The sequence below is a fragment of the Sabethes cyaneus genome, chromosome 1 (assembly GCF_943734655.1).
Source record: "Sabethes cyaneus chromosome 1, idSabCyanKW18_F2, whole genome shotgun sequence".
Lineage (NCBI taxonomy): Eukaryota > Metazoa > Arthropoda > Insecta > Diptera > Culicidae > Sabethes > Sabethes cyaneus.
This window is the reverse complement of record NC_071353.1, coordinates 18146676-18163184: the sequence shown is the minus strand read 5'-3', so window position 1 is coordinate 18163184 and position 16509 is coordinate 18146676. Positions and strand designations below refer to the sequence as shown.

Here is a 16509-nt window from a genome sequence, read left to right as displayed (position 1 = left end):
TGAATCGAATAAATTTGCACTTTATGCTTTTGGACAGTAACTATTTCACCGCAAATTACACTTCAGTTCTCATTCACAGTTTGCTTCAATCCTCTGCTTTAATAACTGTGTTAACGCTTTTTTTTCTACTTTTGATAGCCTTGTCAGTGGTCTTGGAGGTGCACTGTACGTATGGGTTCATCGCAAATACGTATTCTTCATGCGATCCAATAAAGGAATGAACAAATTTCTTCAAAAAAAGTAAATCATTTCGTGAGCCCAAAACCCAAAACGATAACTATTTTTACCACCTATCTTTCTGTTCCAGTCGTTTCCTGTATCCCGGCATTCTGGCGCTGATCGTGGCCACTCTTTCATTCCCTCTCGGCTTCGGCCAATACATTGCCGGGGAACTGAGTACCCACGAGCAGGTACTGCAGCTGTTTTCCAACTTCACCTGGAGTAAACAGGATCTCACCGTAGAACAGGCTGCTATCGTGTCCAACTGGCGGACGGCCTATACAGATGTCTTCGCCAATTTGTTTATTTATTTGTTATACACGGTAAATCACATTGCCATCTAACAATTTTATCGAATCTCTCAATACCGTCTTTTACAGTTTTTCTTTTCCATCATCACCTCAACCATTCCGGTTCCTTCTGGTATCTTCATTCCTGTGTTCAAAATCGGCGCTGCCCTGGGTCGCCTGGTCGGCGAGGGAATGCATCTGTGGTTCCCCTACGGGGTGCGCTACGGTGGCAAGCTGGCACCGATCATCCCCGGTGGATATTCGGTCGTGGGAGCTGCCGCTTTCTCCGGAGCCGTCACCCATACAGTTTCGGTGGGTGTAATAGTGTTCGAAATGACCGGCCAAATTACGCACATCGTGCCGGTAATGATTGCTTCGCTGGTTTCGAATGCGGTCGCCGCTCTTCTACAGCCGTCCATGTACGATAGCATTATCTTAATTAAGAAATTGCCGTATCTGCCAGATCTGCTACCTAGTGGTTCCGGAATGTACAACATCTACGTCGAAGACTTCATGGTACGAGACGTTAGGTACATTTGGAAAGGAATCTCCTACCAGAAGCTGAAGGAAATTCTGAAAGCGAATAAAGCTTTAAGAAGCCTACCGATCGTCGATTGCCCGGACAACAAGGTTCTGCTAGGAAGCGTTCAAAGGTACGAACTGATCAAACTGATCGACAAACATATCGGTCGCGAGAAACGTCTAGAAGTGGCAGCTAAATGGATGAAAGAAGCCGAAGAAAAAGCTCGCGAAGAGCAAGAACGACTCAAGCGGGAGGCAGAAGAGCTGCAGAAAACACGCCGTCCATCACGTTTCGAAGTCAGTCCAGCGCCGGACATTTTAAAACTGCGTGAGCGAGCCAACAACGAAATGCTACCGCCACAGGCGAAAAAAGAAACGACACTCCAGTATAGTCCTGTTTTCGGGACGCAGCCGAAAAAATCCATCCTGAAAAAAACGAACTCATTCACGCTAAAGGGTACCACTCCTCTATCAGCACACAGTCCGGTCCAAACGCCATACACAACCATCACCGGGACGGAAAGTAAGATTCGATCAGCGTTTGAAATTATATTCCGCAAGTCGGCAACCCTACAGGATGTTACTCCCGATCCTGAAATCGGTTCCATCGGTACGCCAAGTATCAGTGGAACCGAAGGTGTACCATTGACCCCGGGAATCTCCAAGAAAGTGCAACTGCCACGGGAGCGAGTCATCGACATGTCACCAGAGGACCAGAAAGCCTGGGAACTGGAGGAAATGAATAAGCCAATCGACGTAGACAACCTGCACATTGATCCGGCGCCGTTCCAGCTGGTCGAACGTACCTCAATTCTAAAGGTTCACTCACTGTTTTCGATGGTGGGTATCAACCACGCGTATGTGACGAACGTTGGCCGACTGGTCGGTGTGGTGGCACTGAAAGAGGTAAATTTTGTAGACTTCTAAGAGTGATTCTAAGGTCAACAACTCACGATGTGTTTCTGTGTTACAGCTGAGGGTGGCCATCGAGAATGTGAACAGCGGCACGCTTACACCGGAATCGGTGAAACAGAAACAGGAGGAGGAAGCCAGAGCCAAAGGTAGGTGTAGTATGAGAGTGTCCTTTGATTACAATAGTAATAGAGTAAAGTTTTTTGACGTGGTACAGACCCCAACGGGTACCCCAACGTAAACTGCATGGAATTGTTTTCTGTTCATTGTTATTTAGTGAAAATAAATAGAATTTGTTAACCAATCGATACAAGTGCGGTTTACGATAGTAATCGGCAGTATAAGATTCCATAAACTTTTTTGTTGGGCTGATCAGCCGAAGTTCAAAAACAGCTCCTTTGCGGGAAATTCTTTTAATGAGAATATAGCCCAATAATCTATCTCAAAAATAAAAAAATACATACAATTTAGAAGCATTTGTCTCATTCTATTGAGCTTTGGAGCACAACAGCACCCCAGCTAGTTTCCGTCACTAACATGATAGTGTGTAGAAAAAAAATATAAGTAAAGAAAAATAAATGAAAACGAATACTATAATGTCATCATTTTCATAGTTGGAAACTCAGCATCCATTTAACCATTCATTCACACTCGTTGCTTACACCACATTATAATAATACTTAGATCAATCGGAATCTGCTAACACTAATTTCGCACAAACGGGTCTTCGGATAATTTGGTTGGTTCGATCAGAAAGCTTCCCGTTGCTTGATTCAGTATTTGATATTGCAATAAGTTCTTCGCTTCTAAAATCGCAACGCAAGACGTGTCTACAGTTCTTTACGTCTGAATCTTTTGAAAACACTATATGGCTTCTCCGCCTTTTCAGGAGCTTATAAAACTTCGAATTGAAATTTATTGATAGTTTACTGTTCTTGGTCCTTTTTTTTTGTATCAAACGTCGTCATCCCCGGAATATCATTTTGCTTAGCATTTCATCATGCATCTACCTTTTTCTATATATCGCTCTACCATTTCTTCACCTTTTGGCTGAAAAATTGACTATTAGTTGATCGTTATAGTTGATTTTTCATAATAATTTTATAGTTTTTTTAAAGAAGAATGGTTTTGTCGGTAGGGTTACTAAACCTTTGCTCTCAATCTCTGTTTTATAATCGTCATAATAGTCGGATCGTTGCACTAGCACCGTAACTGGCTTGTACTCTATCAGTCAGCGGTGAAGTCTGTCGTTCTAGAAGGATCAAATCTTAAAGACATTTATACCAAAGTCTTGCACAAACTGTGGAACGAAATCCGTTACTGAATGCATGAGAGTCGGATTCGACGAAACGCGGCAAAATCTAGTCATGCATTGAGTAGACAAACGAAGAAGTGACATGACCTGGGACAGAAATGATGTGTTAACATGCTGAAAAATAAATATCCTTGATGACCGTCAACAACCATGTTGATCAGAGATGCCATATGTCGACCAACATTTGAAAGGGGCGGATAAGCCAACTGTCAAACAGAACGAGTGAGAGTTATTTTTTGCTGGAGCAGCATAGGAAAATGAACTCTCACTCGTTCTGTTTGACAGTTGGCTTATACGCCCCTTTCAAATGTTAGTCGACATATTTTCTAAAAAAAATGTCTGCAACTGCTCGAAAACCGAAAAAATCGAGCAGTTTTCCGGCTACTCGAATTTTCTGGTTTAAAAATAATCTGCGAAAATCTGCACACTTTTTTAGGAAGTCTGTGAAAGTTTAAAGAGCTTCGAACAAAAATCTGCACCAAAACATTAAAAGTCAGAAAAACTGCAAATATCTGCAAATTTATAATGATCTGCAAGACCGTTCCAAAAATCTAGAATTTGCAGACAAATCTGCAAGTCTGGTATCCCTGATGTTGATTGAGCAATGTATAGCATATACCAATCAGACGCTCGATCAGATGGGCATCGTGAAGCAGACTAATTTCAATATCAAACTGCTACTAAGCGGTTTTATTGTCCGTTTCTTTGGTAACAAAACGCGCTGCTCACTTTTTTGATAGCTTGAAATCGTCGCAGAGAGAATTTGCTTGGCTGTATGTAAGTTATAAGTATATATTGTCAATTGCAAGGAAAATTGTACCATCCAAAGTGCGATATCGCTCATAAAAGTGCTATTTTGCATTAGATCGTTTCGGTATCTTCAGCGCACTTATTGCTTGGAAGATAACGAAAAAGTGCGCCGAAGATACCGAAACGATTTAATGCAAAATAGCACTTTTATGAGCGATATCGCACTTTGGATGGTACAATTTTCCTTGCAATTGACAATATTATGCTTGTCTAGCACGTAAGCTATTGATTTACTTGACAAAATAAACGATATTTGCCCCCGCGACGATTCTGGCGACGGTTTGGCCCGCGACGGTTATAATTCATCGCGTACGAAAGGGTGGGAAATTGATAATATATTGATTTCTTTATCTATTACGTGCTATAAAAACCATCTGATCAAGCGATCTCCCCTTTGAGGATACACAATATAAGACACCCAACAATCACAATAGTCTATTGTCGAAAATTATTAGGCTGTGTGCTGCACGTTATTCGACAGCATAAATCTATTGTAAATTGCACACAACACTACAATAAGCTGACCTATAAATAAGGCCAGCAGTCTTTGAAATAAATCCAAAGTGAATAAATCATCTCGCTTCTTTAACTCGATTCCCGTTATTTCGAACCAAGCGTTTCCCGCGAAAACATTTGGCGCTGTAGATAGGATAACCAGTGATCCACACGATAGACAATGGACAGATTTGTACGACGGTCCGCAACGGAAGGACGGATAAATACCATTGTGGTTCGAGTCAATCAAAAGTGCGAGTAGCCACCGTGCGAATAGACAAGCTGGAAGCCGATATGGACAGTTTGCTAGAAGCATGGCAGGAGTTTTGGACTATACACCATGAGAGCCAGGGCACTCCGGAAGACGACGGCACCGCGAACTAGGCTATCCAACAAGTGAACGATTTAGAAGGCTTGCTTGAGCCGCGATTTCGGACTTCCGTTGCAAATTCGTTAGGCGGAACAGTGTTATTCTGGGAACCCCATGAACGTTCTCTCAGCCAGGATCAAACTCTGCATACACGAGTGCAGCTGTACCAGAATTGCAGGTTGTTACCCAAAGGAAAAATTCTTCCAACATTCTCTGACGATTGACGACTTAAAAATCTACACGACCGGACGTACATCGGCAGCACTCAAATGAAAGTGGCGGATAGCGCTTACGACGGAGCGTTTAGGAAACGTTTCGATAGAAAGTAGGTATCAGATCGTTAACCATCATTTATAATGTTTTCTTGGCAATCCATCAATTCCCGCTACATTGGCTGGTGCCCTTTCACGTATATATGAAACGGCTGACAAACAGCGATTAAACGCCATAGAAATGTCTTATTCTTTTCTGGCAAAAAATGATCAACCAACAAATAGAGCAGAACTACGAAGGAACTGCAACAACTTTGTGTCCGTTATTTCTCTCGAAAACAGAAGCTGCCGAATCTGCAACGAACTTGTAAAGAACGACAACACACGCTGCTTCACGAAGGACTGAACGGACCGGATTATCAGCAATCTTTCTATCAACGAAGCTATTTTCATCAGTCTTCCTTGCCACTACAGTCGTTAGCGTGTGCGACATTGGAGGCAATCTTCATTCTGCGCGAGCACTACTAGACTCAGCATTACAAGCAAACTCCTTCACCAATCTTTCAAAGTAACTAAGTAACTCGAATTAATCCCACAAGCCGTGCACACGCCATCGCGCGAGATATCCGGTCTTCGATTACGCCGTCGAGATCACTTTCCAATCCAGACAACCCAGCTTTATACCGGAAATATAGTTTGTGCCGTCTTACCAAAAATCTCAGAACAGTTACCACATGCCTTTCTGGACACTTCCTCTTGGAGATCAAAGGAAGACTTTTCGCTGGCAGACGAGCGCTTTAATTCTCCGGGAGAAATCGATTTGCTTCTGCAAGTGAGTTCCAAGTGGGACTTGGAAAAATTGTATCCATTAAGCATATATCTGAGAGAAATCGGATATACAGCGTTGCACGAATTCAATTTCCAACAAAGACGAGTGCAAAAGAATGTCGACCAATGCAACCGTTATTGCGACTACATTTTATAGTATATCCAAGCAGAATACGCATCTTGCATACCAGCTACCAAGGATCCAGAGACAGTAATATATCTTCCACATCACAGCATTCTCGAAGAAGACAGCAGTACAACTAAACTTCGGATAGAGTTCAACGACTAGCAGAAGTCAACCAGTGATGGGTTGGCATTCAACGATATCGTGATGACTGGCCAAGTAGTTCAGGATACCCTGCACAATATTCTGGTAAGCTTCCGAACGCATTGCATAGCGTTGACATCGAGAAAATGTACCTTCAAATTAAGGTCACCAGTGAGGACAGCAAGCTCATCCAGATGCTGTGGCAGGAACCTGGCTACCCGAACCCTGCAACAGTTAGCAGAGGATGAGGAAGACAAGCTTCACATAGCGAAGGAAGGAAGGAATCAAGGATTTTTACGTTGATGATTGCCTGACTGGGGCCAACAGCGTCGAGGAGGCTTTGTTATTACAGTGTTGATGCAAAGTGGACATCTAACAACTATAGACTTATGGCGGAAATTCCAGCAGCAAAAAGAGTTCATTATTTCGATCCAGAATCAACATTAAAACTCTTGGCGTTAGGTGTGGCATGTAGTAGAAGACTTGTTCACCATCAACGTAGATGTCGACCCTACGCAGAGATCCTTCAAGCGAGTGGTATTTGCAAAAAATTTCGACTCTCTAGGATTGCTCGGGACTGTATCGGTCATGGCTCTTCCGGATACCGTTTAACCAACTTTGGGGAGCCTTTCTTGTGGAAATCAAAGTTCCGCGTCATTGCACTGGACTGGACAATCCAACACGTATTTATTTGCATGGTTATTGTGACGATTCCGAACTCCGGTGCAGTTCTCTACTTGCGGGTCATCGGAAATACCGCTAAGGTTAGCTCTCGACTTCTGCGCTCCAAGGCAGGGGTAGCACCAATTAATTGGCACACGACACCCAGACTGGAATTGCTGCGTTTCTTGCTCAAAACGGTAGGTTCCTTGAAAACGGTAAAAGCAGCACTACGAGTAAACCTGCGAGAAACGCTGGCGTAGAGCTACTGCTCTAATGTAGATTGCAAGTGAGATAAATCCTGCGGATTTACTCATCAGAGGAGCGGCTTCAACACTAGCAACCTGTCAGCTATTGTGGCATGAACCAAATTGAAATCCTGACGACACAAACAAACAGCCAGAATCAACATTATCAGTGGCAGATCCTCGTACTTATAGTAGAAAAGGAGCAACGGAAGCCGGTACTTCCTAAATCACTTTTATAAATTTCTAAATTCACTGTTCCTTACAAGCTTATCATTTTAACGTAGAACTACGTTGAACTTGTTTACTATGTTGGGATGAACTATAGAAGTACAGTCAACTTTCGCTCATTGCACTATCTTTAAGGGGAAATGAGCAGCAGTCATTAACTTTTCATCAGAGAGCCCAATTTTGGAAGCAGGTTTTGGGCCCAAACCAGGGGCTCTGTTTTTAGGAATGTTTTCACTGCATTCTTCTTGCCAATCTGAATACAGAGAATATATTCATGAACAGAACGTTTGTTTCAAACAAGAAAACTGCTTTTAAAATTTACAGAATCAACGACTCATTTCTCCTTAAGTGTGCTGCGTTTAATCGGGCCCTCGTTAGTTGGGGTACAGCCCATCTGAAACGAAGTCAAACGTCTCTTCTAACAGTGTTTTTTTTTTCATCCAAGGGGCTCTAGAATGAACTATTTCGATTGTAGACAATAATTTAACATTTTCTGATCGTTTTTGAACTTAACCCTCCCATCACGGTGAATCAGTGAAAAATGGCAATATATGGTAACATTGTCGTATGAAATTCTACTGTTAAGTACTGGTTAAACAATCTAGAAATAAATTTCAACAATGAAATGATTAAGTTTCACTTTAATTTCGCATTTAATATAGGTATATATTTTTATAAACCTTTCTGCGATGATTTCAACAGAAACAAACGATTTATCCATCTCAGCCCAATTAACGAAAGTGTTTAACTAAGCAGGCTAAGAGCTTAGTTCAATTAGCAAAAGTCAACTGTACCAGAAATGAACATGTAACGAAATAAGCATGAATATCTGCCACTGTTGAGAATGAATGAATGAGGCAATTACATATGCACTTATTACACGGGAATTAGCTGTGCAATAGTTTAATAAGCTATTATACAACAAAAATGTTACTTGGTATGTAAGCAGTTCCAGCCGGTATGACAACCTTAAAGACCTGCGATTCTATTTTAGCAAAAAGTGACATAATTTTCCAATCTCAACTGGTTTATTTCCTAGACCACGTTAATGTTCTGAAAGTAAACAATTTTGAATAAAGTGTAAAGCCACAGACTAACAGACGTAACACCTCGAACAAATTTTCTAACAAAACATCATCGTTTCATTGACACCCCTAAAACTTGGAAAAAACACTAGCATCACCTGGTGCAGTCTTCGCGCTACGCAGAGTAAGATGCTATAAATTTAGCAATGCTATATATTTATTTGTATACTAGCTGACCCGACAAACTTCGTATTGCCACAAATTAAACTGTGTTGTACATAAATCCTGAATCTCGGATGACCTTTATCACAATCTCGAGTTTTACAAGTTTCTGAGGAGTTCATGGGTGTTTTAATATACAAATTTTCCTCACAGTAAAATGTAAAACAACTCCCCCCATTGCTTAGCCTGATAAAATAAAGCGGATAGCATTTAAACATTTGCAGTCATTACAAACCATTTCGCCGAATACCATTTTGCGGAACACCAATTCTCGGTTGACCATTACGCGAAATATAGAGTTTCGCAGAATACTATTTCACGAAAAACCTTACGCAGGATGTACCATTTTCACGGAACACTCTCAGCCACCCAGCCAGCACCAACTCGTATATCAATGTACGAAGATCATCGTAAATATCTCTTAACAAATTCGCATTCGCAAATGAAGCCTAATAAAGCGCGCACAAGTTGATATTCTATCGTTTATAATGCTAGTAGTTGACAAACATACGATTTTCAGCATAAAGTTGTATAGCTGCATGTAACTGGTCGCGTTTAATCGGATATTATCGTATTGAAATACCTATATAAGTGCATCGCTCAAAATTATTCCTCAGCGCGTATATCGCCTCCAAAATGGTACAAATAAGCGGCTTTTGCGCGTCGAATACGATTTTGTTGGATACATATCAGTACGTAACTCTTATTTGCAATGTAATTATACATATGAAAATGCTGACTGGGCAGTGTCCGTCTCGCCCTGAATCATCTAATTTGCTTGATTAGTTCTCTAGTTATGAGGAAATTTATATTTCATTTGTATGGAAGCGCCTCCTCTTAAAGGGGAGAGGAGTCATAATTCCCCTTCTAAAGAGGCGAGGGGTCTCAATTCACCGTAGAAAAAATTCTTGTCTCCAAAAACACCCACATGCCAAATTTTGTTCCATTTGCTTGATTAATTCTCGAGTTGTGCTGAAATTTGTGTTTCATTTGCATAGGAGCCTCCCCTCTTAGTGGGGGGAGGAGTCTCCAACCATCATAAGAACTTTCCCTAGCCCCAAAAACCTCTACATGCAAATTTTCAAGCCGATTGGTTCAGTAGTTTTCGATTCTATAAGGAACATTCCGACAGACAGACAGAAATCCATTTTTATAGGTATAGATTTTTATGTAGCAGGACTTTCGATTTTTCATTGGAGTTTTCCATCTGAACCACAGAGAATGTGAAAAATCTTGTGAAAGCTTTTCCAAATAATTCTACATTCCGGTCGAGCCCGTTCCGATCAGAAACATCCCGATCGACATCCGTTATAGCATACGTTGTAGTTCGATCGCAGCCAAATTTCTGATCAAATCCGGGCCTGATCGTATGTAGAATCAGGGCCGGCGCTAGCCAATTTGTCGCTCCACGCAAATCCTCAAAATGGCGCCCCCAGTATTTAGTCGTAAAAATAAAGGAGATTTATTCGAATAGATATTGCATTTATAACGTTATCAAACTGCCAAGTTGGCTCCGTGGTACGATGTTGGTCTAACAAGTCAGTCGTCGTATGTTCAAATCTCGACTGGGGGAGGCTGTTAGAATCAATAGGATTGTAGCACTCCAAGCAGCTGCTTGTTTTGCTTAAGGGAAGCGTCGGCCCTGTGTAGAATATAGGAGATTCGGCCTTTTTTCTGAATTACTAAAAAAGGTTACTTACATTTTCATTCATTTTTTTTTTATTTTACTACATACTACACTCTTAAATGATTCTACCTGCAAACAGGTCGGATTTAGTTAAAGCTAGGTTGAAACTATTCAAAATGCCCTTAAAGTGTACAAATTCAGATTTTGAGTAGTTTTTCAACCAAAAAATTGGTAGTAGGAACTTAAAAGTGCGTTATTTGTTATAGAGAATAATTCAATTATCGATAGCAAGTAGCCAAAATTGGTTGAAATTTTTACCCAAAGTTTGAGTTTGTACACTTTAAGGGCATTTTGAGTAGTTTCAACCTAGCTTTAACTAAATCCGACCTATTTACAGGTAGAATCATTTAAGAGTGTACATACCTGAGATCTGAGATGCATATTCACACACAGTAGTAGGGTAAGCGTACTAGTAGTGGCGCATCTAGTAATAAAATTTCAAGTTTTTAGTAAAAATACAGAGAAATCAGAATAAATAACGGGTGGCAACTAAAATTTTGGATTTTTTTTTCACTTATGCTCAACAACAAACGAGCTTGAGAGAAATGAGAGTATGTATGTGTTAGCTCTCTCTCCTCTTTTTGTTAATATTTTTGCTTGCCCAGTATTGCTAAAAATGGCGTCGAAACAAGTAACATTTCGGGAGCGCGTTGTACACTTCTACGAACAGCAACAGAAATCTCGGCAAAAAGTATACGGTACAAAATTTAAAAAGCAAATATGTTGCGGCTTCGACTGTTTACCATATCCTAAGATGCACAACAACTATTCGCAAGCAAGGTAGTGGAAGACCAGCGAAAATTATGGACGCAGAAGGACATCGCTCTCTTTCTCGTTTCTTCAACAACGAGTTCTCTGGTTTGGCTATCAATTAAGATGCGAACCAGCCGCAGGCTGAAAACCTCTCTAATATAGAATAAAAAAAAGATGCACCAGATGAATGCTTGAAAAAAATTTTGATCCCGTTTCTACAAAAACATCATGCAGATGGACAATACGTGTTTCGGTCGGATAGAGCATCATCGCATTACGCCCAAAAAATACAATCGTTACTGTATACCCATTCGATCCCATTTTTATCCAAAAACCACAACCCGAAAAATCTGTCTCAGAGCCCAATCGAAGATTTCTTCGGTATTTTGAGTTCCTTGGTATACAAAAATAACTGGAGAGTCACGAATTGCAAACAGTTGATTGGTAGAATCAAGAGATGCATTCGCAAAGTTGACATGACGGCCGTACAACGCTCCTGTTCGGACATCAAACGGAAGCTTCGCTGAACAGCCGATTACGGACCGTTTTCAAATGCACACTAATTTTTTTTTCTACAATGGATAATGTATCTTTAATTTCGGTAAATCAGATCTTCTTCATGCATCTTTGTCTTTTTTTAACAGCTTGAGAAAAAAATTCCCAAATTTTAGTTGCCACCCGTTATGCATGCATTAGCGAACGATATAATTGAAACGTTCTTAATCTTTTGAAAATTCTTGAAAACTTTCATATGGTACGGTACAGTTTTTCTAAGTTTATTTTTGAGTTTTCCTTTTGTGAAAAACTATTTTGCAGATAATAATTTTCCTTGGCTGTTGAAAAAACGTTATGATATTGATGCCCAAGAAAGTGATATCCGAGAAAGCAAAAACAATTAACGGTTTATTTAGCGGAACAAAAATTTAGCGGAAGCTTACAAAAACGCTAACGGTTATAAAAATTAGCGAAAACGCTAACCGCGAACCAAAATGTTAACTGAGCTAATTAGCTGTAAGTGGATTAGCGGAATCGTGCCCATCACCTATAAAAAATGCATACGCCTGTTTATGCGAATGTACAGACTGGTTGTTGAACAATAATTTTCCTAACTTAGCGTAAAGCTATTGAAAAACAGGTTACTCTGCTGGTTGATTATGCGGGGAGGTACGTCAACTGTGAAACCATTTTAACTTATAAATTTGTTTGCTTAACGTAAGATCCATATCATCCATATGTTTTGTGTCTTGTTTGTCCGTATGAAACCATTAGCCGAATAGCTATATTTTCCCAAATTTATCGAATATTTTCGAACAAACACATGTTATTTGAGTGTTGGGCATATATAATACGTATAAGAATGCGTAGGACCGAAAAAGTACATTTTGGTCATTTTGGCTTTTACTTCAACTAGGAACCATCGACAGGACGCTTTCGCTTCAAACGATTATAGTGACGTACTGTAAGAAATTATTCGTAACGAATTCTAACCACAGGTTCTCTGTGTTCTAACCAAGGTAGAAGTGCTTCTACATAATTAATGTGAACTGTATGTAAATGAGTGCCCAACCAAAATGTTTTGCTTATAATCTGTTATTCGATTTTATGAGAAGCCAAGCTGGTTGAACTAGTTTTTCAAAATAGTCGAAAGAAACGGCTAGCCGAGCCTGTGCGAAATTCTAGAGAATATTGATGACGATTCTAAATACATTTTCTACCACATTAAAGTACGCTAATAATAATTCAATTTCTTTTGTACCTTATTCACAGAGGCGGAAATCAGTAGCGCAGAGGACCCACTCCTGCCGAAGGGACCTAACGGTGGCTACAGCGATAAAAAAGTAAATAATACGATAACATCCATGGATTCTGCACTATCCAACTCGGATAACTGTTCCGATATCGAGCTAGACAACATTAGATTTACGGGCGATAAACGCAGTGCCACTAATAAAACCAACAACAACAACAACAACAACAACAGTAGCAGCAATGGCGGCGGCGGCGGCAACAACAACAACAACCACTCAAACAATCACGGTGGCGTGCAACAGTAGTCTTTATTATTTAAAACAAAACGTACTACGTAGCTAGTAGCTTGTGCAGTTCTGTGAACTGAACGTCCACTCTATTAGGCAACAATTTCGCACTGCACCTCTAGGATTGCGACCAATACTAGCTAATAGTTTAACACGCAGACACATATCCATCTAATATTAATTATTACATTCATCCGCACTAGCAGAAACTAATTCATACACCAATGCACAATCTCACAATGGAAGAAGTCTATTGGTCGTAGAGAACACTGTATCATCTTGGGACGCTAGAAAGGTACTTGGATAAAACGATAACAGATTTCCGTTTTTCACTAGATGTTTCTAACGTTTTTGAGTGTACTTGATTGGTTTAAAAGAAACATACATTAACTAAGTGCCATTGCATTTAACGAGTTAGGTTCTCATGACCATCAAGAACTGAAACCGAAATGTTGATGTTAGTTTCACTAATCACGCATGATCGCATATCTTGCTTAAGGGGAATGAGCAGTCGTAAACTTTTCGTCGGAAAACTCAATTTTGGAAGCAGTTTTTGGGCCCAAAACAAGGGTTCTGTTCTTAAAAAATATATTTACTGACTACATACTTTTTGTCAATTTGAACTCAGCTAATATATTTTCATGAACAGAATTTTTGTTTCAAACAAAAAAACTGCTTTTAAAATTTACAGAATCAATGACGACTCGTTTCTTCTTAACATGTGAATAATTATCCTTTGTTGGACTGGCATAGAAAAATGATTCCACTCAGTTTAAGAAACCAGTTTCACTTTTTTGACATATCAGGAAGCTGGTTTACTAAATAAGCAAGCAAGCTTTGTTAATTGTGCTCATCATATAGGGATCTATGCATTTAATTACACTCTTGGCCTAATTTTTTGCTATATCTTGTTCGTAAACTAACCACTAGATTTATACTAGACAATAACGTAATGTCAGATCTGTAAAACCTACGGCAAGCCATTTTAACTGGTTTCTTATCATTTTTCACTTCAAGTTAGCAGTTCCTTTTGAAAACTTTCTTAATTCGCGAAAAGTGTTACAGTTTTATGGACAGTGTTCCAGTATTTACCAAATTACAAAACAACAGCATATTAGGAAACCAGTAACAAAACAACTCTGCGTTAACATTAACAGTTAACCCTCTCTATCCCATGGTAGCACAGATGACCTAAGACTTGCGATGCTAACATCAGTCGATAAATTTTTTATGGCATTTCAATATGGATATATCTATCTCCGAACGTAGTTGAAATATTATTGTATAAGCTGTATAGTTTTTCTTTACGAATTGCTTATTAATAACTTCTTCAGATGACTTAAATCTGTAAATCATCCAAATTCCATTGAGACAGAGAGGGTTAAGTTTCATTAAAGTACTAATTGAATCGTCAAATACTTATTATGCAACCAACAAACTGTTTGTAGTAGCATGGTTTTGATACCTATTCGTAAAGTTCTCTCGACAGGATGGAGCGTCTTTTTAAAAAAAATCTTTTCTTTTTTCTTCGTCCTCCGCAGATATTCAAAGATTGAGATAAACCGTGATTGATGCCAGCTAATCCTTTCCTCCGTTCCCGTGAGGACAGTCTAATCTTTATGGAAAAAAAGATGTGATTCTAATTTTAATGATATACCTACCTATCTAAACTGTTAAACCGTGCGGTCGGAATGTTGCCTTCTAGGCCACCGGAATCGAGCGCTTTGGATGTCTTAAACCGCCCGAAACGGGAAGTACGTGAATATAAATATATGAACGAACAAGACCATCAACGGAATTGTGGAGTGCAGCCAGATTCCATCGTTTTGGCTTGGAATTGTTGTTTTTAAGTAGTTCCGACCTAGCCAAGGCCCACGTAACAATAGGAAATTATTTTAAGTGTGAATGTTGATATCGTTTTAAGTAACAAACTAATCCAATTATAGGAGATTTCTCTCGTCCAAGACGAATATAATTTATATCGAAAAAGACATAGTTTTTTACTATTCTGTGACTCGCTACCAGGAACCGGTTGAGCCAGTTTGTACGGTTTCGGCCCGTTACTGTTAAGAAGAATTAAAAATTGTTCTGATCCGTGTATATTTAGTAGAGAAAAATAAAATAAATAACACAGATACCGTATTTCCTAATTCTAAAGAAATGCATAGTTTGAAATAGTTGCAAGTTACCACAGGGGCTCACCGTTGACAGGTAACTGTCATACGGATTGATGTCACTGCTCACTGGTGTCATCACAAGCACAACAGTGTCTATTCATTCCCGACAATTGAGCAAGCAGCACGCTTTTAACATGTCGTGTTAATAAAGTAATATTTTAGTTTCGTCACGTACTTAAGTGTATATTTCTATAACTATCACACCACCTCGTCACGTTACGACAGAGGCGACGAGAACGTGTTGTGAGTGTTTTTTCATCAAAAAAATCTCGTAGAAAAATCATGATCGAATTCTAACCACGACGCCGCCGCCGAACAAAAGGAAGCGTATGTGCAACAAAATGGACGATCAGCGGCAGTCGATTAATCAGCACCAGGGAAGCGGTTTACTCAATTAAAATCAGCATTCGGGAGTCAATTTACCTGCTCAAAACCGGTAGTACCACCAGCAGCCGATTAATCAGAATCAGGGAAACGGTTTGTCCAATCACAATCAGCATCCGGGAATCAATCCACCCGGTTAGAACCAGCAGTACTATTACAGCAGCTCCAGCAACGGCAGGCAGCAACAAACCAGCTTTTCCAGCAGCAGCGCGAATCTGTCCACAAGCAGCAGAGTTTTCCGCACCAGCCGGACGCTCTTTTCCGGAACGCGATGTCGTTGATCAACGCCATCGTTGCACAAAATCGAGAACCCATTTTGGATTCACTAGAAGATGATATTATTAAGGAGTTCCAGTTTGATCCTGAGACCCAGTATACCTTTGCTGCCTGGTATGTCCGTTACGAGCCCATTTTCTCCAAGCTGACCAGCTGCCCCGGGTTCAGCACAATCGACTTGTACGACGCGTTTCTGCGAATGGAAGTCGACGAATACTCAACATACCATCACCGGGGCCTGTATCAATACAACAGGCTGCCACCCGGAGTAAAGGCTGCAACAGGGGCATTCAAACAAGCTACAAAGTCCTATCCAGTTTTTCGGAAGGTTTACAGCTTCGTTCGAGACGGTTGGCCAATATCCAAACTCGACACGCAAGACAGCGAGCTGCGGCGATTCCACGATCATCAACAAGGTCTCTTCATCGTCCAGGATTGCATTATGTTCGGGGACAGGCTCGTGATCCCCGCCATCTTCCGGAAAAGGTGCTTGACTCAACTGCACAATGGTCATTCGGGAATACAACATGTCACCACGGCACCCTTCCATCCACAATCTAATGGCCAGGCCG

The 16509-nt window shown here is 40.3% G+C and overlaps 1 protein-coding gene across 9 annotated transcripts in view; it reads left to right on the top strand.

Moving 5' to 3' along the window:
• Window positions 1–15226, top strand: part of LOC128733126 (chloride channel protein 2) — a 121441-nt gene extending 106215 nt beyond the window's left edge. For 6 of the 9 annotated variants that reach the window (XM_053826750.1, XM_053826747.1, XM_053826746.1 and 3 more), the window contains 6 exons: window positions 139–240; window positions 308–542; window positions 600–1937; window positions 2005–2092; window positions 12832–13114; window positions 14642–15226. In XM_053826750.1, coding sequence (XP_053682725.1) covers window positions 139–240; window positions 308–542; window positions 600–1937; window positions 2005–2092; window positions 12832–13114; window positions 14642–14672 — 2077 coding nt within the window. In that variant the 3' untranslated portion in view covers window positions 14673–15226. Of the gene's footprint in view, window positions 1–138; window positions 241–307; window positions 543–599; window positions 1938–2004; window positions 2093–12831; window positions 13396–14641 lie in introns of all 9 variants that reach the window. The other 3 variants (XR_008411863.1, XM_053826751.1, XM_053826752.1) reach the window with 3 other exon arrangements.
• The last annotated feature ends 1283 nt before the right edge of the window (window positions 15227–16509 follow it).